This window comes from Cavia porcellus, unplaced genomic scaffold, assembly GCF_034190915.1.
Source record: "Cavia porcellus strain 051 isolate PalLab524CR breed Dunkin Hartley unplaced genomic scaffold, mCavPor4.1 scaffold_19, whole genome shotgun sequence".
NCBI classification, from domain to species: Eukaryota; Metazoa; Chordata; class Mammalia; order Rodentia; family Caviidae; genus Cavia; species Cavia porcellus.
The window spans coordinates 45,870,664-45,891,839 of NW_026947502.1; the positions used below are offsets into that span (position 1 = coordinate 45,870,664).

The following is a 21,176-nucleotide window of genomic DNA, read 5'->3' on the forward strand; positions in this document are numbered from 1 at the left end:
CCCCTCCCATGGTGACTGCTAACTGGCTTTCTGTCTTAATGGGCTTGGCTGCTGTGGATATTCCATGTGAACAGAATTCTAAGTTATTTGGCCTTCTACATCTGGCTTCTTTCGTGTAACAGAATGTTTTCAAGGTTCATGCACATTGGCACTTTATCAGTGCTTTACTCCTTTTTACGTCACAATAACATTCCAGTGGGGATGTGTCCAGAGGAGGAGTGAGATGTCCAAGGTCTTCCCCAAGCCCTCTGGTTCGCCTTGGAACTCCAAGGCCTATGGCCCCCTGTGGAATGCCTCCTATGTCCCTCTTGGGGACCTTGGTGGCGTGGTGAGCGCCCTTGCCAGAGGGGCTGTGGCCCTTGACTCCGACTCTGCATCTTGTGTTCTTCCCTGTGGACACTGTGCCCAAGCTGCAGAGCCCCAGGCCACCACAGCTGCCATGGAGGTCCTGAAACTGAGTTGCTGTGTGACACCCCAAATATTAAAAATGAGAGAAAAGAACAGAATCATGTACTAGAACAGGGTCCCTGGGGGCACCACTGGAAAGATAAATGCTTTTCTGTGACACTTTGATCCCATGTACTGGGCCATGGGGACATGATTCTAAGTGTGTCTTTTTGCAAGGGTCAGGTTCTGCCTGTCTGGGTTTAACATCAACTGTGAACCTCTAAGCTGGGGACACTGTCCTGTTCTTCCTCAGCTAAATGGACTATAAGGGTGATTGTCACCTCATATCTGAGAAGTCTTTGTTGCAGAATGGCCCATGTGGCTCTGGCCACTTCTAATAAACTCAGTCACAAAGCCAGATGAATACATTTCTGGGGCAGCTACCAACTGCTGAACAAGGATTTTGTGAGGACCAGTGTGGTCTGGTCCAGGCCAGAACTGGCTACCTTGAAGAGCTGGAGTCCTGGGGCCCATGCTGGGACTCCAAGAGGAGGAGGAAGGAGAAGGGGAGGTTGAACTAGGACTTGCTGCTGTCAGTGCCAGAGTGAGGACACCCAGAGAGGGGAGGAAATGCAGGTCACCTGCAGGCACACTGCTCTCTGTCATGGACTTCTTTCTTTACCTGGGGCTGGGAATTCTGCAGGTCTTCACCCTGGGGGGGGGGGGTTTCCAGGGCCTCATAGCAAAGGGCAAGAACTCATTTGATGTTATCTTCTATATGCTGGGTGCTGAGTCCAATTCATCTGCAGAAGAGAGACATAGGGGTAGACAGAGCCTTGGAAACAAGTCTCTGGGGCGGCAGTGGGAGACCTTATAGCCATTTGGCCTCTAAGAAGGAGAGGAACTGGCTTCTGCGCTGTTGTCGGAGTGAGGAATCCAGTGCTGGGAGGGAGTGGGTGCCTACCCTGGCAGGCAGCACACAGTCCCTAGTGACCCCAGGCAGGTGACCATGGGAAGGCCAGCTCTCAGCCACCTGTAAGGAGAAATTCTGGAAAAATACACCCCAGAAGAAGGGTTTGATTCTTCTGCTGCCAGCCAAACTGGTGCTGCAAGAGAATGAAGAGAGGTTGCCTCCAGATCCCAGTCCCCTTCCATTTCTGCATCCCCAGTTGGGATCCTAGCTCCGTTTTGCACAAGAGTGCGGCACAAGGTTCAAATTGAGTCTTAAATGATGCTGTAAGCTTTGCTGAGGTTGTCACAATGAGAAGAGAGTGGAAAACCATAGACTCTTTCCCAGATGTCCCAAGGGGCGATGGAGAAGAAGCGTCACCAAGCATGGCTGAGGTATTATCAGGAAGGAATTCAAGGAACGGCTGCTTCTAGGTTGCTCAGTTCTATGCATTTAAGGTCCCGTTGTGAGGTGTTCGTGTATGTGTAATTGCGGTGCCTTTGTGGTACAAGGAATCACTTGTTACATAATGTCCTTCCCATCCAGTGGCAGGTGTTTGTTTTAGAATCTATTTTGTCAGATAGCAGTGTAGCCCCTCCAGCTTCCTGGTCAGTGTGCATGATGTGTATTATTTCTATCCTTTTATTTCAGACTGGTTTGTGTCTTTGAAGCATGTCTGCTATAGACAATGTATAGTTGGATCGTGTTTTTTTTTGTTGGGGTTTGTTTTTGTCCATTCTGCCAATTTCTGGCTGTTGATCGGAGCATTTGGTTAGTTTATACTTAATATAGTTATTGCTGAGGTAGGTTTTAAATCTTCCACTTCTCTATTTGTATCCTGTATGTATTATATCTTTATTTGTCCCTTGATTTCTGTATTACTGGCTTGTATTAAGTACACATTTTCTACTATATCATTTTGATTCCTTTGTTTTTCCATTTCCTGAATCCTTTAAATTATTTTCCTAATATATGTGCTGGGGATTGCAGTGAATATCTTAACTTCAGAAAAATCTATCTTGGGTTTATACCATCTTAACTATAGTAATTTACAATTTTTTTATTCCAATTTACTTCATTTTTTTCTTCACTGTTTTATACTATTATTGTTGCATAAATTAAGCCTTTGTGAATCATAACTCTTCTAACACTGGTTTATTATTTCTTTTTAAATTAAATAGTTGCCTTTTAAGGTAGACAGGAAGAGAAGGATAACAAAGTACGTTGACACTTTCATATACTTACCAAGTAGTTACCTTTACCAAAATTATTTATTTCTTTGCAGATTTCAATTTCTGATTAGAATTCTTTAGTTTCAGCCTGAAAGAATTTCTTTAATATTTCTTAGAGGGCATGTCTGCTAGCAATGAATTCTCAGTATTTTAAAAAATCTGATAATGGGCTGGGGATTTAGCTCAGTGGCACAAGTGCCTTCCTGGCAAGCATGAGGTCATGAGTTCGATCTCCAGTACCAAAAATATCCCCTAAAACCAAAACAAACAAACAAACAAACAAACAAGCAAAAAACCCCACAGAAAATTCTGATAGTGCCTTAATTTCTGTTACCTTTGAAAGATAGCTTGGCTGATATTGAATTCAGAGTTGCCACTCACTGCCAGCACCGTGGCTGTGTCACACCACTGCACTGCTCTTTGGCTTTCATAGTTTTGGATGATAAGTCAGGTGTGACTCTCATTTAAGAGCATTTCTATGTGATCGGTTGCTTTTCTTGTTTTTTTCAAGATTATTTATTTAGGAATTTTAATAGTCTAACTATGATGTATCCAGGTGAGATTCGTTTGGTGTTTACCTTTTTTGGTAGTTTTTTTAACTTCTCAGAGGTGCAGATTAATCAAGTTTTGGAAGATTAATCAATTTCTTCAGATAATTTTTCTGCCTTTTTCTTTCATCTCCTTCCAGAATTCTTATGACATGAACACTGCAGCACTGCAACGAATGAATGCAAGCTTTCTTCATTTTTCATCAGCCTTTGACTTTCTTTTTCTCTGACTGAGCAATCTCAATGGACTTGTCCTCAAGTTCATCGATTCCCCCTACTAGTTCAAATTATCAGTTGAGTCCCATAATGAATTTTTCATTTTAGTTATTGTACTTCTCAAGCCCAGGTTCTATTCATTTTAAAAGTACTTTATTGAGGTATGATTGGCGTATAAAAAGCTGTATGTATCCCACTGAAATTGGGGATAAGTGCACACCTGTGGAACTAATGCCAGCATCAAGGCCAGAGATATACCCATCACCTCCTAAAGTTTCCTCCCACTCCCTTGGTTGTAGTTGTAGTTGTTGTTGTGTGTGTATGTGTTTGCTAAGAATACTTAATTTAGGATCTACCTTTTTAGCAGTAGGTCCTCCAGTATTGTGAGTGGTAGGCCCTATACTGTGTTACTGATGTCCAGAACTTATTTAGGGTGCATAAAGTAACTTTGTACCCTTTGACATTTCATTTCTGCTCCCCTATGTCTATGGAAAGCACCATTCTACTCTCTACTTCTGTGAATTTGTCTTTTAGATTCTACCTGTAAGTGAGATCATGTAGTATGTATCTTTCTTTAAATGATTTCTCTTAACATAATAGCTTCCAGGTCCATTTCTGTTGTTACAAACAGCAGAATTGTCTCCTTTTTCTCTTATTAAAAATTGAGGATAAAAAGTTCAGACCAGCTTGGGCAGTTTAGTGCAATCTTGTCTTGAAATAAAATTTAAAAGGGTAAGAGATGTAGCTCATTGCTTCTTGGGTTCAGTCCTCAGTTTTAAAAAAGTCTGTCTCTTTACTGGTATTTTTCTAGTTGAGACATTGTTCTTGTATATTCAGTGTTGAGACACATTTTCTTTCATATCTTCAAGCATGTTTATGATGCTTGTGAGTAGTCAGCTAATAGTGAGCAGAGATGACTTAAATATCTTGAGTAAGCCTGTGACTCTCCCAGCATTTGTGAGGGAACTCTGTGTGTGTGTGTTGTGTGTGTGTGTGTGTGTGTGTGTGTGTGTGTGTACAGTCAATCCTATGGCAGGCCATTGGCAATTCTGTCCCTGCCTTTGCTTCCAGGTTGTTCAGAACCTCAAGGTCAGATAAAGGTGATATAGCAAGGTCATCTAAAATGTTTCTGGGAATTTGCATTGTTTTGTACATATGTGTGACCTTCTATATTCCCCAAGGTATGTCTGATTTTTCTGAAGCCTTTTATGAAATTTGCCTTCCCCAGATTTTTCATTTTAGCTTTTTGATCAGTTTGTTTTCTTGTTTGAGGCAGCTGTGATACTAAACAGTTGCTTCTGATTGTTTACAGCACACATGCTGGGGATGTGGTTTCTCACTGACTGAACTGTGAGTCAAGTCACATGGAAACAAAACATGCACCAGAGCTCCTTAGGGAGCTACCCAACAGACTGGATAGTTACAGTCCTTAGAGAATGGATTTTTGGGGAATTCTAAGCACACTGTCTCATAGTCACCGTGGTGGTTCAGATGCTGTTTTTTAAGGCCACCACAGAACTTTGAAAGAGCAAGAGGTTAGAGCATGTGAAGACACCATTATCTTTTCTTTCTTACTGAGCTGGAGCTGTCCTTTGTAACTGCTTCACTGATAGCTGCAAATCTTTGTTTCTAGAATCAGAAGTGACTTGAAAGTGTTGTGAGAGTTCTCAGGTTTTGTGCAGGGCCTCCACAGAAGCCATTCTAGAAGGTGGCTAATGTTCTGTGTGTCTCCAGAGAATACATTCAACATTGGGTCACCAGTGGGGACTGGGATCAGGCTCTCCTGGAAGGAAGGGGCTGTAGTGAGAGCTAGAGAGTTTCTGGATCTCATTAGGCATGGAGGTCAAGTAGCTACCCTCCTCTGGGACATGTGGTGAGTCCCATCCTATCTGAGATGGCTCTAGTCTTGGCTGTGACTATCGCTATACCATGAGAGTAGCTCAGGTTGTGTGGTCTGAGAGTACCAGATGACAGTGTGCTACCACTTGTTGGCAGTCTGATCTGGGCAAGTCATTCCCCTCCTGGAGTATTTCTGCACCAAGGAGATGGGAGCCACCACCTTAAGTAGTTGGGCATGCTGTGGGAACACAGACATCCTTGATGCTAGAGCCTTGTCCTTAGGAAAGGGGACAAAAGAGGAGCCTTTATTTTTTGAATCCTTGTAGTGCTCAGCTCAAATCCTGATACTTAATTGGTTTCTGGTCTTTGTATGTGGAATGAATAAAATCTCATGGGCCAGAAATGATGTGCTTTTGTCTGAATCAAAAATGGTTATTAGCAACAGAAACAAATTGGAGTTTAACAAATTGCCTATTTAGTCTATTTAATAGGTGAAGAAATTATGGAACTTCTACTTTAAGTTGATGAATTAAAAGTGAGGTTTATAGAGAATCTTTATTGGTAGTACAATGGCACACACATTTTCTTATGAATAGAAAAAGCAGGGTACATAATTTCTCACAATTTTCTTTCAGCCATGGAAGACATGTTTAGGAAAAGGACTCAGAAAAAAATACAACAAAATACTGTTAAGGTTATCTCTTGAGTAGTGGGATTGGGTTTATTTTTTCCTGCTTCTTCATGTTTCTCCTTAAAAAAAAACTTTCTTGATTATCTTCAGTGAGCAACTATTATTCCTGTAATCAGCAAATTATAAAATGGGAAAATCTAAACCTGGAAAATAAAGAGAAGTGGCTAGAAGTTTAGGACATAAATCAATCAGGATCACATGGGGGGATAATTTTTCACTTCTTCTGCATGTCAGTCTGTTGATCTCTACAAGGTTAGGTGAGTTGCCATGGTCACATAGCTGAGACATGGAGAAGATGCCACCAGCAGTCTGGCTCTTCTTTCTTCTTATACACATCATGCTTCCCTCAGTCATGCCAGCGTCTTTTGCTGGTGGTGTCTGGCTCTGGAAGTTGATGGGAATTGGCAGTGACAGAGGCAGAAGTGTCTTCTCTGAAAACTCTCACCCTTGGTTTTTTGGAAAGGGTATCCAGGGTAAGGTCGCATATCCATGGTGGTCTCCCTGTGCTTCTAGGGCCAAGAGGCTTAAATCTGTAGGTAATTGGTTTTGGTGACTGTCTTAGTTACTTTTTACTCATTGCTGAGACAAAATACCTGATGCACCAAGTTGGTAAAGGAAAGGTTTATTTCTTACAGTTTTTGGAGGTTTCAGTCCATACTCAGTTGGCTCCAAGGCAGGGTGGCATGGTGGGGCCACTGTTCATGGCAGCTGCAAATAGCAAGCCAGAAAACTGGCAAGAGAGCAAGACACACCTTCTTCCTGCCATTACATCACATCCTGGCTCCACCCCTATGTGGGTGTAGCATTGACACCATCAATCCAAGAACTATACAATGAACCAATCGCAGATGCATAATGTAAATGCATGAGGCCTGGGGGCCACTGACATAAACTATGACAGCAACCTTATGCATCTACCCAAACCACCTGGCCCCTATCGAACTTTTCACCTCCCAACAGGCCCAGAAACTGATGCCATGCCTCAAGTCTAGTTCATGTGAGCTCTGTGATGATGCGGCCTTAGCTCAGGTGGTTCTGTACTGCAGGATGTAGGCCTGCTGTGGTTGTGACTGGGTGGAATTGGCTCTTGACTGTCACCCAGGGAAGCTCCACTTGCAGGATGTGCCATGCTTCGAGAAACAACCAGAAAGAGTCTGAGTGGCTTGTGCCTCCATAGGAAAGATCATTGGATTTTGAAGAAGGATCTGTGTGTGGCTAGGAGTTGGCTCTGGAGAGGAAATTCTAGGTGCTCAGGACCCAGCACTGCATAATGTGCATGATGGCTCCCTCAAGGTTGGGGTAAAGAAGATTTGGCTCTTCCTCTAGGGAGCGGAAAAAACCAAGGCTAATTCATGAAGGCCAAGTGATTTTTGCTCGAGCCACATGGCTAATATGAGCACCGGCTTTCATCCTAGCTAGTGCATGGCGCTCCCAAAGTTTACCTCCGTCCTATTAGAAAGGGATAGAAAGACTTTGTGCCACAGACTGATTTGGCCTCTCCTGTGGTTCTCTCTTTGGAGATAGACTGGGTCAGGAGATCATGAGTACAACAAAGAGAATTGGTATCTGCTGACAGTTGAGGGCCTACCGGGAGATCATTTAACTAAAGCTGTGGCCTCTGAGTAAAAGGTTCAGTATTAGCTGGGATGCTGTTTTTAGCTTCCTTGGGTTGACTGCTACTGATCTGTCATGGTCTCATAAAGTTTCAGGGGTTTTGCCAGCTTGTTCCTTGTAGCCTCCGCACACATACCAGGTGCAAAAGGTGATCCCTGGAGAGGATAGGCCCTCTTATTTCCCCCCGAATTCAGTGCCCTTCTCAGGTTGGTCTCTTGGGGGTTAGTGGGTGTTGCCTCATTGTGGTCAACCTGTGGTGGTCAGGAGAGATTCTGTGCAACCAGCTAGTGAGATGCAGAAGCCATGAAGGCTAAGCTGCACCTCATATTTCTGGGGCCAAGGTGGCTAAGAGCAGCCCAGAGACTGTTTGTCCTGGTAGAAGGTCTGTGTGGTCATCCAGTCTGCTCCTCTCTGCACACAGGGTAACCTTTCTGTTTCAGCTTTCCTGGCACTGGCTGGTCCCAGGAACTCAACTGCTAAAAAGACAGATGCTTCTAGGGCCACCCCTCATCCCCAGACAGGTAGGCAGCCATGCTAATTACATGGCCTTTGGAAGGAAGACTGGGGTCAGCCTCTGTCCAGGAAGACTTCCTCCAGGAAGGACCTTGGGCTTTCGTTGACCTTTCTTCCTCATCCCCTTTTACATTGCTGGCCCATTGCTGGGCAGCGGACTTAGCCTGTGGGACCCTGGGCAATGGCAGTCTCTCGGTGCCTCAGCTCCTCACCTAGGGATGCACAGGTCTATCCGAGGGCTGTCTTCACTCTTCACCTTGTGACCCCCTCAGGACTACTATGCCGTCTGCTGACCGTCTGCTGAGATGAGCCTTGAGGACAGTACCCACACATAGCACTGTCCTCAGAGGTGTCATGGCGCTTGGCACAGGCCCCAACAGCATCATCATTGCTCTTGCCAGCGCTGTATGGGGCTCCCCAGTGCCTAGAACAGCGCCTGACTAATGTCATTATCATTATTGCCATCAGTGATGCACTGTCATCACTGTCATTGTTTTTGTCACTGTCTTGAGCTCTGGTGTCTATAACAGAGCCTGACACATCACATTTGCTATTTTCACACTGTCATCATTATCTTTGATTCCATAGTATCTGTGACAGTGCCTGACACATCATCCATGTCATCAGCATCTTCATCATTGTGTCGTAACTCTCTTGGGCTCCCCATTGTGTGTCACAGTAACTGATGTGCAGTAGGTACCCAGTAGTTGCCTGTTGAATGGATGAAATGTGGTGTCCATGTACACAAAAGTCCTGGGGCTTCAGGGATGAAAGGGTACAATCGTGTCCTCTACTGTAAATGTGGCAGTCACTTCACCTAAGGGTGGCTGTGTCCACTTGTGCATCCTGAGTGTGTGGCCTGGAGTCAGGGCCTCTGCTTTCCAGACATCCACTCACCTCTTCACAGCATGGCTCCAAGGGCCAGCTCTGCACCTGCACCCCTCAACTGGCCCCCTTGCTTTGTCATGTGTAGAACTCCACCATGGCAGCAAGGTGGGCATAGGACAGGCATTTGGATAGGTAGGTCTGGTTTTGAATCTGCATTTTGCCATGTAAACACCTGGTAGGTCCTGGCCTCAGTTTCTCTGTTTGTGTAACATGGATGTAGCCATCATCCCTCCTGATGGGATTAGTATTTAGCTAGGGTTTGTTACACACTTTATGTTTTTTAAAATCATTTATCCATTTGTTTAGCACTCTATTATTGCACAACAGAAAATGGGATGCACACAGTAGGAACAGATGCTAGGATGGGCATGGTCTGGGCTCACCTGCCTGAAAGGCTCACCTGGTCTTTCAGGGGTCCTGATCCAACCAGAGGTGGCCTGAATGAATACCAGTCCACCACTCCCATCAGCAACTCCCTACATTTCTGTTTACCTCCTACACTCCAGGCCAGTCCTCTTAAATATGCACTAGAAACTTTCTGTAAAGACGAGCCCCCCACACCTTAAAAGAGAGTTCTTTTCCCTTTACCTGGGGAGGAGAGACCTGGGCTGACTTCTTTAAGATCTATTTGCTGCTTGCCTCCACCCAGTGACCCCACCAGCCCTTCAGCCAAGGGCAGAGGCTGCCAGGAGATGCCAGAAGGAGCTTCATGCATCCAGGTATTGCAAAGCCACCTGCCATGTCTCATTTGTGGCCCTGGGAATGTGGAAACAAGTCAGTCTGGTGCCTTGAGGTATTCCTGCCGCCCTAGGGAGAAGTCCACAGGACAGAACTGGCCTTCCTGTATGGATAATGTAGGAGAGATGAGCAGTGATAGCCAGTGTGACCAAGGGAGAGGTGTGGCTGCCCTTTGCAACTGTGGCTTTGTGATTGTGGCAGTTTGGGCTGAGGGCAGAGCCCAGAACCCCCCGGCACTGTGCTTCCCTATGGGAGGCTGAGGAGAACTCATCCAATGCAGGATAGAGTAAGGCGCTGTGGCTGACCACAAAAGCAGCTGGACCATGATGTTTTTGTAAGGACCATGCAGTGCCTTGGGATTCACTCCCTCCAGACAGTTCCCTGCTGGAATTGGACAGGCTCAGGTTCTCCCCTTTGTCAGAGCCCGAATGTCTGCCTCCCTCTGCCTTCTTCACCCACTCACCTGGTCTCCAAAGCTGTTTGATCTTGGACACACTAGCCTGAGGGAACTGGCCTTGACTCAGCATTTCGGGTTCATACTCCTAAGCTGGGGCAGCTCACCAATGAGGGACAGGGATTGCACAAGAGAGTATGTGGTGTGGGAGGATGGCTGTCTGTGTCAAGGTGGTACACAGCATGTGCAAAGGCCAAGAGCAGAAATCAGAGGAAACAGAAGTTACATCTAGGGATACACAGGGAAAACAAAAGGCAAAAATCAAAGATTCCTCTCTTTAGGGAAGCCCGGTGCCCCAGCTGCATGTTTGTTACGTGTGTTTTCTTCCAGTGTCATGTGAAGCTTTTTAGTATGATTCACTTCGTTTATAGCCTGAAGGACAGAACTGTTTGTGAATTATCTCAGTGATTCTTATTTACTTGATTTTTGCTTTAGCTTTAATGGACACAGTCTGCTCTGATCACCACACATGTATACATACATCCAACACCACTGTGCCCATTACCTCAGTGCCCGCAGCAAGCCTTGGGGGAGGTGCTGTGTTTATGTGCTGTCTCGACGGAAGACCAGGGCACCAGCCTGTGGCAGTGCTCCTGATGCTGCCCAGCTCCAGAGCAGCCAGGCTACAGCAGGCTGCCTCTCAGCCTGGGTTTTTCCACTCTGCTCTGCAGACGTGGGGACATCTCAGGTTGCTGTTATGTAAGGGAGGGCTGGAACAGCCCGGGCTCTGGCTGTGAATGTGCGTGGAAGGGTGTGCATATGTACCAGGGGTGTGCGGTAAGTGAGTGAGTGTGCACCGAGGGTGTGTCTGTGTGCATGCCTGGGCTGTACTGGTAAATGTGTGCATGTATGCATGTGTGTGTGGGTGAGGTTGCAGCATTTGCAGTCAGCACATGCAGGCTAGTTTCACAGTGATGGAAGGTGGCCACATGTCCCTCATGTATCCTAGACAGATAACATAGCTAAAATCATTTATTCCTTACCAACCCAGGTCTTTACTATTATTATCCCGTTTCTTACCAACAAGGAACCTGAGGTCAGGAAGACCACATCCAGGCATTGCTTTGAGCTTTTTATGAGCATTTGCATTTCTTGTGCATTTATTTTATGATTAGGCAGGGTGAGTGGGGCTCCTCACAACCTTCATTACCGTCCTGCTGCTTTTCTATTTCTCCCCTGCAACATCCTAGGCACACTTGTGTGTGTGCATGAGCTCTCAGCCAGGCACAGTAGGCTGTATGCAGCAGTCACAGCCCAATTCCTCCACACTGAGCCTTCTCACTGGTCACAGGGTTAATCTGCAGAGATGCATTCTTCTCACCTGTAAAATGGACATATTTGTCCTCATCCTAACCAACCCTCATGATGGCAATGGGGAACAAAAGAGTTTTAGGACCTGTCTACGTTTGCACCGAAGTGTGGTTTCTTGTTAGGATTGGCTGAATGGCAAGATAAACAGAACAGGTGACATCGGTCTGCTCCTACTTGTTCTTGGAGCTGAATTCCTCTACTAGGTATCTGTTTATTTATTGATGGTACTGGAAAATAAACCTAGGACTTTTGCACTAAACTGTATGTTATTTATTTATTCATTTATTTTTCTTACTCAAGTTTTATTTTCAAAATAAAATCTCTTTGAAAGAATGTTTTTTTGAGATAGGATCTTGCTAAGTTCCTAAGTTGCTCAGGCTGGGCTCAAACTTAATCTTCCTGCTTCAGCCTCCCAGATTGCTGGGTTTACAGATGTACACTGTATTTAGTCACTTACTGGGAGCCAGATGTGCAGCAGGTACAGTGAGGTGCTGCTGGTTGACACCTGCAGGAGAGCCCTAGGTCCCGTGGCTGCACAGCAGCAGGGCTCAGCTCCACACAGTCTCTCAGGAGCCCAGGCACTGTGTGATGGAGTCTCCATCTCTCCCAGCTTCTGGGTCTTTGCTACCCAGGGAGAAAAAAAATGCTGCGAATATGACTCATGTGGCACGTTTTAGTGGCCTGGTAGGGAGTCTTGGCTGGTACAGAGTTGGTTGGTCGTGTCCACTGCAAGGGACAATGTGGCTCAACTACAGGCACAGCAGCAGGTAGAGGCTCATGTGCCTGGATCCTGGCGGTCTCTGCTGGGAGCCACCCGCCACCAGTTTCTTGCCTAACCAGTGTCCCTCTGGGAAGCCTGGGAACATCTGTTGCCATCCAGCTCTGGAGCGTACCATTCCTACTGCAGATGTGGAATAAGCTCAGTTGTAGTTGCCATGACCTGACCTGGTGGCATCCTGGAAGGTCACATTCTTATGGGCAAGGTCAGCTCTTCCCTAATGCACACCTGCCCTGCAGGGAGTTACAGATGGATCTGAGAACACCAGAGTCTGAGGGGCAATTCTTTACACAGCACAAATGCAGCACTCCTTGCCTTGGCTTTGGCCACCAGCTACACAGAGATGCACGCGCTCTGCTGTTGGTCGTCCAATGGGAACGTCCTCCTTGCCGCTCCTGCTCCTTTTACTTAGGAACTGGAATCCTACGCCTTTCACACAAAGGACTTGAAGCCTGGCGTCAGGCCCCCAGTAGCACACAGTTGAGGTCCTGTGTACCTGCAGCTCCTTGGGGAACTGAAAGTGAGAGGAGGCACTTGAAGCTGGACCCTGCCGTGTTGGGGGTAGGCATGGTCTGCAAAGAGTCTGGGGGTGCATGGTCCTCTCTCCTGGGTTGGCTAGGATTTGGATCCCTAAGTCCCTTGGCACCCCAGATGGTAGCTCTTCTGACTCCACAGATCTTCTCCATGTGAATTTCCTGCCTTTGGGGGTGAATTAGCCTGAAAAGAGAAGAATGAAGCAAAGCATAAGTATTAAAATTTTTGACCTGGTTTAACTTCTTTAAAATAAAATACATCAGCTGTTAGTGAGTGGACATTTAATCCTGATTTGATTTTAAATCTTATCCTACAAGAGACTTTTCAAACCTTAGTCATATTTTACATGACTTTTTCTATGTACTTAGGATTTTCCACATTTTCTTGTAGGGTTTTTTTTTTTTTTTTTGAGTGGGGGGTAGTAGTGGAGAGGGAACTGGAAGGAAAGGAGACCAGTAGATGGATTCAGGATTGTAGCATTTCCGAACCATGTGGAACATGTGGGTCCTATGCCTGCAGAGTCCAGGGGCCCAAGACCAGAAATTTAGAATGGGGCTGGGTCAGTCTGACGTGGGGGGCTTACCCATGCTAGTGAGTGGATGCAGTGTACCTCACCAAGAATGCTCTTTTCCTGCAGAGCATGAGAGTTGTGGAATCGAAAAATATCTTAGCTCTATGCCTGGCACTATGTATGCCCTCAATAAACAGTGATCATTAGCATTATCTTTGTTATAGTTTGTCTTTGTTAAAATGGCACTGATTGATAGCAGTTTGAGAAAGAACTCACCATGTGACACTTTTACTCATCTATGAAGAAGACAGTGACTTTCCCCTGGGATTCCTGTTCTGGGCATGGGGTCCGGAGAAAGACTGGGCACGTGGGGCCCCTGGGCTGGCACCTGTGTCTGCAGCTGCCTAAGAGCCCGCCAGAGGTCGCCCTTGCACCTTAGGTCGCGGTGGGGCCCTGGAGCACACAGGAAGACCTGTCTTTGTCCTGCAGCCCACTCTGCTGGCTCCTCAGGGCAAAGTTGTCTAACAATCTTTTCCAATAGCAAACTGGTGTGTGTGTGTGGGGGGGGGTGGGGTGAGGATGGGTTAGGAAAGCTTTATAAAGAGGTGTTTTACTGGTAGGAATGCTTCATTCATGTTCAACTTCACAGGAGACAAAGTCAAGGCTGAGAAAAGCTAGGCAGTGTGCCCAGGGCTGTGGCTGGTAAATAGGAGGTAGATCAAACCCAGACCTTGATTCCCACCTGGGACCTCATCAGGATAGCCCACTCCCATGTACCTGCACCCTGCTTGGGGCACACAAATGATTTTCTTTTGTGCCATTGGCAGACGCCTGGTCTTAATCATTCTGAGTGTGTTTGCATCAACCCTGGTAGGGTCTGTGGGTTGGGACAAGCAGCAGAATGTGTGTTTCAGGCTGGAGCAGGACCCACCAGGGCGTACCAGGTCTGCAGGGAAGTTCTCCTCCCTAGTGAGGAGTTCTCAAAACCATCTAGTGCCGCTCTTCAATGAAAATTTGGCCTCTTTTAATTCTTACCAGTGCAAAACCTTGCACATCTTTTATAAATATTTCATTCCCTTCCAGCAGCAAATTTCCTGGTGCCCAAATCCTGGTGTGGCCATCTCCTCTGTGCTTGGCAGTGTTTCCCCATGTAGCTGTGGGTGGAGGAAACGATTACCACCTCTTTCCTGGCACCAGAGAGCTTGTAGAGTACATGCCAGAAGAGAAAGAGGAAGCTGGGGGAGGGAAGTGACCATCCATAGTCTCTGAAGTGACAGTCAGGGCTCAGATCCCATTGGGCTGACGAGGGGACCTTGAGATCATCCTCTACAGTGATGAAGCTTTGCAAACTATGATGTGCTGTGGAAGTCTGGGCAGGTCACTTACAGGCAGGGGTTTAATGCGTCTAGACTGCTAGGGGTCTGAAGGGATCCATAGACAGTTCTTGAACACTGGAGCATCAGGAGTGAGGCTGGTGTCTGTTGCCTCTTGCACAGCTTATTCAGCTTTTTCCAGTGGGAGAGCCTACTAGACACTCGCGGGGTCCCTAAATGAAGCACTGTTCAGGCTGGGGACAGGTTGAAGGAGCCTCCTAACTGATGGTGCTTTTGCTCCCAGGAGATTTTGTAGGAGATGGGGAGGGTAGGGACACTGCCTAGGAGCATTGTCTCTTGTCTTAGCTGGCTCTTGGGCAGAGTCAGACCCAATAACTATGTGAGTACCCTGAGGGAAGAAAGAGCATCTTTTCTTAAAACATTTTGTTTGGTGAGCTGGCTGTAGCAGGGGAAGCAGCTTCTTCTCCACTCAGCCTTTCTCAGGACAGGTCAGAAGCCCCACTAACCATCGTCGAGGTCCATCACCAGGCTCGCGGGAATGTTTCGGGCACCAGTGCTCCTCTGTGCTGGTCCCAGGAACTCACAGAGTGGAGGCAGAACTCATCATTGCCCTCCTGGAGCTCACAGTGTACAGGAGGGCTCAAGAAAGTGTGAGAAAGAGAAACTCCCACCCCAACAACAGCTTTCTGAGCCACAGAGGCCTGTTGCCCAGTGGGCTGGAGGAGCTGTGATCTGAGAGGTGGTGCTCCTCATGGGTCTGGTTTTTCACTTCAGTGTAGGAATGGAAAGAGGCACAGAACAAGCCATCTGGAAAGGCCCTGGTGAAGGAACAGGCTGTGGTCAGTCCCACTGTACCCAGGCATTGCTGCAGGATTTATAAATAGATATTTACATATTCTTCCTAAGAGTGTAGGCAGGATTGAAGGAAATCAGTGAAGGAGGAGACAGATGTGACACTCAGCACCGGTGCAGAGGTATTACATACCTGGGGACCAGCTCCTAGGACCTTTAGTGAGTTGATCTTGTTGAGAGTTGGTTGGACCAACCAGAAGAGGCCACAGGGGCAGTCGATGTAGCTTATACAGGAAGGTAGAGCACAAGATAGTGGTGGGGAAAGTGGGGGTGCCTTGCACAGCCCTCTTCTTCCTAGAAGGCTTGAAAGTCCTACAGTTCTTCTTTCACTTCAGAAGGAGCCATCCTGTTCCTAGGCCACTGGGCTGCTAGGAAATTTATTAATATGGCAGGTTCTTGAACTTGGTGATGTTTGTCTCCCACACTCTCTCATGCCTGTGTTTCACCAAGGCACATTGTCAGTATAATAGACCAATAAAGTGGCCCATAAGATGTGAAGGTGACCAAGCTCTTCCTTTCTGCAGTGTAACAGAGCAGGAAAGGGCTGTCACTTTAGATGGGACATATAGTGCAGGTGTTTTGCCTTCTAGGTCAAGTGAAGGGAGCTTTCTGATCTTTTTTACTGACAAGGTTGGGAGTGGTGCTGGGAGGCAGGGGAGCCTGGCATCTGGTGTTTAGTTTTTGACCCAGAAAATGCTGTGTTGATTTTTTCCGGTAAATGCATCCCATCCGGAACTGTTAGCATTATAGCATATTAAGTTTCTAACATCTCCTGCTATTCTCCAGCATCCATCTGGCTTTTGAATCAGCTCTGCAGGTGAGCTATGCAGAGATGCAGTGGGTTCACACCTGCATGTTTTATATTTACCTGCTTATTTACCAGGATGTGTTTCATTCTTTCCTGAAGACCTGAGTTTCTGTCTGGAGTCCTCCCCCGAGGCAGGACAGATTTTTAGTAATCACGATATACAATTCTACTGGTGATACAATCACCCATTTGTCAAAGTGTCTTTGTTTTGTTCTTGAAGGTTATTTTCCTTGAACATAGAATTCTGGGCTGACAACGTTTCCTTTTAACTCTTCAAAGATTCACTTCCACTGTTCTCTGGCTCCATCGTTTATGCTCAGAAGTCAGCAGTATGCACCTTGTCCCCTGTATGTACCTGCATTGTCCTTCTGGCTGCTTTCCAGAAAGTCACTCTTTGGCTTTCAGAAATTTGACTCCAACATGTGCTTTTCTCTGTTTTTATCTTGCTCGGGGTTCAGTGAGCTTCTTGAATCTGTACATTTGTCTTTCACCAAGTTTGGTGAATTTTTATCTGTTATTTCTTCTGTTATTTTCCCTGTCTCATTCTGTTTTTCCTTTCCTTTTGCGACACCTTTTGATACTATTCTCAGGTCCCTGAAGGTTTGTGCATTTTTTTTTCTCAGTCTTTATTCCTCTTTGTCCTGGCTACAACTTTGCATTATATAATGTTTCCTCAAGGCAAGGGATTTGTGGTTCCTGAGGATAGGCTCAATGCTGGCTGAGGTGGTGGGATTGAAGGCCAAAAATGGTGAGGAGAAAGACCCTTAGAGGCAAATGCGCAATACTATCTCTGTCTTAAGAATGTGGTCTTGGAAGATGGGTCATGGCACACACTTGTGCTATGGAAGAGACAGACGAGCCTTACATGACCAGGCCCCAGCACAGTAGGATACTGTGGTGGGGCAGAGGACTCAGGTCTGGTAGGTTCCTGCTGTGTCCTGGTCTCAGCAAATGTGCCCAGCAACTTACCTGGAAACACTGTCTTCCCATGCATCAGATGAAGAAACCTGTGTTGTAAGAAATCCTCCGGAATCAATGTCATGAAGCTAAATTGGTGACATGATTCAGGATAACAAATGAAGCCTTTTTGACAAGGCAGAACAATTAGGACTGTCCTTCAACTTCTCAGTCTAAGCATTGTTCACAATCGGATTCTTTTCAGGCAATATTCCTTCTAGGATCTGAACCAACATCTACTGGATCTTATGTTCTTTTTGTCTTATTGTGAGATGCTGTCCTGGCTCTCTTATCATTGCTGGTCAGCTGGGTGACCTGGCAAACAACCTTACCTTTGTAGCTCATCATCCTTGTTCTGAACGTGTGCAAATGTAGGCCCAACTGTGCAAAGTTGCTGAAGGGGAGAAGGGACAGATGGGAAGTTACATGAAAGCTTCCAAAGTTCATACAGAGACAAAGTCTTTAGAGGCTGTGTGTTTCCTCTTTTCTATAAGGCTACAGTCACACTGGTGGAACTTTATGCCCTCCAGTACTAGGGAAATATTTTACCTTTTAGGTATTATTTAGGTGTAGAGGATACCAGTGAATACGACATTATAATGCTCATGCTCATGGTATTTATGTCTCATTCTCACTCTGCCACTACCTCTCTCAGTGCTAAGTCTTAGTTTTAGCCCCATTCTTGGCAGCTAAAACCTCTGGGCTCAAATCCCAAGTCTGAAGAAGTCATTACCCTACTATTAAGTCACTAACTCAGTTTTCCTGTCAGCAGTGTCAGGATGATTATGCTTATTTTATAGGGTTATTAGACCGTTAGACTGAATGACACGCATTCAAAAGGAGTCGGCGGAGAGCCTGGCACTCAGCAGCACTCTTTGAATCTTCACTCTTCATGTAGATCTGTGATGGGCCTAATTTTCTCCCTTGAGCTTCACACTTTGTGGTTTTCTTAGGGGGAAATAGGCTGTTTTCTTTAAAAACTGCGTATTGCTCTAACAGCACTGAAATGCTCCTGATGTCAAAGCACAAGTGACATTTCTTGGTTGAGTCTCTTCTGCTTTCTAGGTTACAGTACAGGCTGAGCATCCCTTAGCTCGTACTGCCTGTGCAGTGCAGTAGAAGCATTTGAGATTTTGGATCTCCTCACCTCTTCCAGCTTTTGAGACATTTGCATATACATAATGATGTACCTCAGGCTGGGGACCCAATCTGAACACAAAATTCACTTGTACCCTTTGCCTGAAGGTAATTTCATACAATATTTTAAGAAATTCTGCATAGGAAAAAAGTTTCATGGTGTGGGATTTTCTGCTTGTGGCTCACGTTAGCAGTTAAGCGTTTTGAATGTCCGAACCTTGTGGATTTCAGGTTAGGAATGCTCAGCCTGTGTTCACCCTATAGCATATGACTTTTAAAAAGCAGGACAAAAACCAGACCTTGGCTCTCTTTGGTTCTTCTCCTGCCCATGGGATATAGGAGGATATAGTCGTCCCTAACCTCCCAACCAGAGCGCCTCCGTTATAGCCCTGCACAGCGCAGAGCCCCGGGGCTGCTACTGATGGTGGCCCCTGTTGTCTCCCTCCTGCAGGTTACGGGCACGCGGCACCGGGCACCGACGCGGGCAAGGCCTTCTGCATGTTCTACGCTGTGCTCGGCATCCCCCTGACGCTGGTCATGTTCCAGAGCCTGGGCGAGCGCATGAACACCTTCGTGCGCTACCTGCTGAAGCGCATCAAGAAGTGCTGCGGCATGCGCAACACCGAGGTGTCCATGGAGAACATGGTGACCGTGGGCTTCTTCTCCTGCATGGGCACGCTGTGCATCGGCGCGGCCGCCTTCTCTCAGTGTGAGGAGTGGAGCTTCTTCCACGCCTACTACTACTGCTTCATCACGCTGACCACCATCGGCTTCGGGGACTACGTGGCGCTGCAGAGCAAGGGCGCTCTGCAGAGGAAGCCCTTCTACGTGGCCTTCAGCTTCATGTACATCCTGGTGGGGCTGACGGTCATCGGCGCCTTCCTCAACCTGGTGGTCCTCCGGTTCCTGACCATGAACAGCGACGAGGAGCGCGGAGAAGGCGAGGAGGGGGCGGCGCTCCCCGGCAACCCCAGCAGCGTGGTCACCCACATCTCGGAGGAGGCCCGGCAGGTGCGCCAGCGGTACCGGGGCGAGGGCGGCGATCTGCAGTCCGTGTGCTCCTGCGCCTGCTACGGCTCGCAGCCGCAGAACTTCGGTGCCACGCTTGCCCCGCAGCCGCTGCACTCCATCTCCTGCAGAATTGAGGAGATCTCGCCAAGCACACTGAAGAATAGCCTCTTTCCGTCCCCCATCAGCTCCGTCTCGCCGGGCCTGCACAGCTTCGGTGACAACCACAGGCTGATGCTGCGTCGGAAGTCCGTCTAAGTGTGGGGAGGGCGTAGAACGGAAGAGTCATTGGTCATGTGGCTGTAAGTTCCATTGGCCCAACTCGTCTTCCCCTCCTTATTTATTTATTATTGTTATTATCTTTTGTTATTTTTACAGTCATCACCATTACTTTCTCTCCTCCGCCCTCTCTCGGTTTCATTTCTTTCCCCACCTTTCTAGCCAGCCAGAGCAGCCCAAAGGGAAGCTAGAGGCCCATCCTCTGAGACTCGCATCTGAGCGTGAAGCGTGGATTTCTTCTGTCCTCCCCAGCAAAGGATGCCTTACATTCCCCCCTGCCCTTCCCCTTTCTCTGGGGTGGCTTCCTAGGACAGGTGTGAGACCAGAACACCGAGGCAGAGCTGAGAGGATGCCCACCCCGAAGCTGCTCACCAGGCTGAGCCCCTTTGGCCACTGCCCCTGGCGGTGTGTCCACCTAACTCTTTCTCTTTTCTTCTCCAAGGACTGGGTGGCCGTGTGTCTATGTGTGTGGCGTGAGTACGTGTGCGTCTGTGTGCGGGTGTCTTTTGTGACAGGATGAAGGTGTCAGGAGTTCATTTTCCTTCCCCCTCACATGACGAGTTTTTGTTGATTGCCTTTTTGGCTACTTCCAGACACAATGGGAAAACCCATGAGGGTTTTTAGTGCACCATCTTGCCAAATTAAGCATGTTCCAGGAGCAGGATTTACCCTAAAGGTGTCCTGACCACGGTTTTAAAACACTAGGCTCTAAATTATGTTAACGTTTTCCCAGTGGGTGGTGGGCAAGAAGACACTGAGGACTTTAACTTGCCAGTTTAAAAAATTTAAAAAGCATGCACTTTGTAAACTGGCACCCTTCATTGACACAAGAAAGCAAATGGAACGATGGAACAATCAAAAGCCACTAATATTAATTTATTAAAGACACTTTTAATTTCCATCATCTCCAGTTCCAACAATCTGCCACACAGCTGGAGTTGTCAAGAGAAACTGGGAAATTGTTGGGATCACAGAGTATCTATTTTATTATTTCCTTCTTATTGATGATGACGATGACGACGATGATGATTCTGTGTAGCATCTACTATGTGAATAAGAATTATAGTTTTGGAATGCTTGGATGAGAATGGGTATTAGTATGTGGATGTGGTTTCCTAATAAAAAGTGACAGGGCACTCCTTGTTTAATATATGTATATTTCAAGAAAGATTGTCTCTAATTGCTTTTGATTTGTAAATAGGGGAACGTTCACGTTGGTCTCAGGAAGAGTTTAGAGGCTGTATCTTGGCCTACTGGGAACTTGTCAATCTCAGGGGATGCTTTTGTCTAGATAGTGGAGAAATTCCTCCCTGCTCTCAGTAGGGGTGACCCCAAAGGGAAGACTTGCTAACCTCTTAGGGGACAGTTTAGGCTAAAGAATATGGCACATTGTAGGCCCTTACACTGGCAGGAATAAGGGACAGTTTGACCTCCACATTCACTGAGGGGACTTTAATTTCTCTCATCATCATCCCTATCATTTCTAAAAGTCACCCATTCACTCATCCCCCATCCCCCTTTCGTACACTGGAAGTTCCTGCTCCTGGACCGAATGGGCTTTGGCTGCACTACGCAGAAGGAGCACGTTTACTGGCCTC

At 46.8% G+C, this 21,176-nt stretch overlaps 1 protein-coding gene across 1 annotated transcript in view; it reads left to right on the forward strand.

Moving 5' to 3' along the window:
* The window catches only part of Kcnk9 (potassium two pore domain channel subfamily K member 9), a gene marked incomplete at its 5' end in the record, with an annotated part of 60,339 nt that extends 40,782 nt beyond the window's left edge, over positions 1-19,557 (forward strand). Inside the window, 1 exon segment of the mRNA NM_001172977.1 lies at positions 18,743-19,557. Coding sequence (NP_001166448.1) covers positions 18,743-19,557 — 815 coding nt within the window.
* Positions 19,558-21,176: the final 1,619 nt, after the last annotated feature.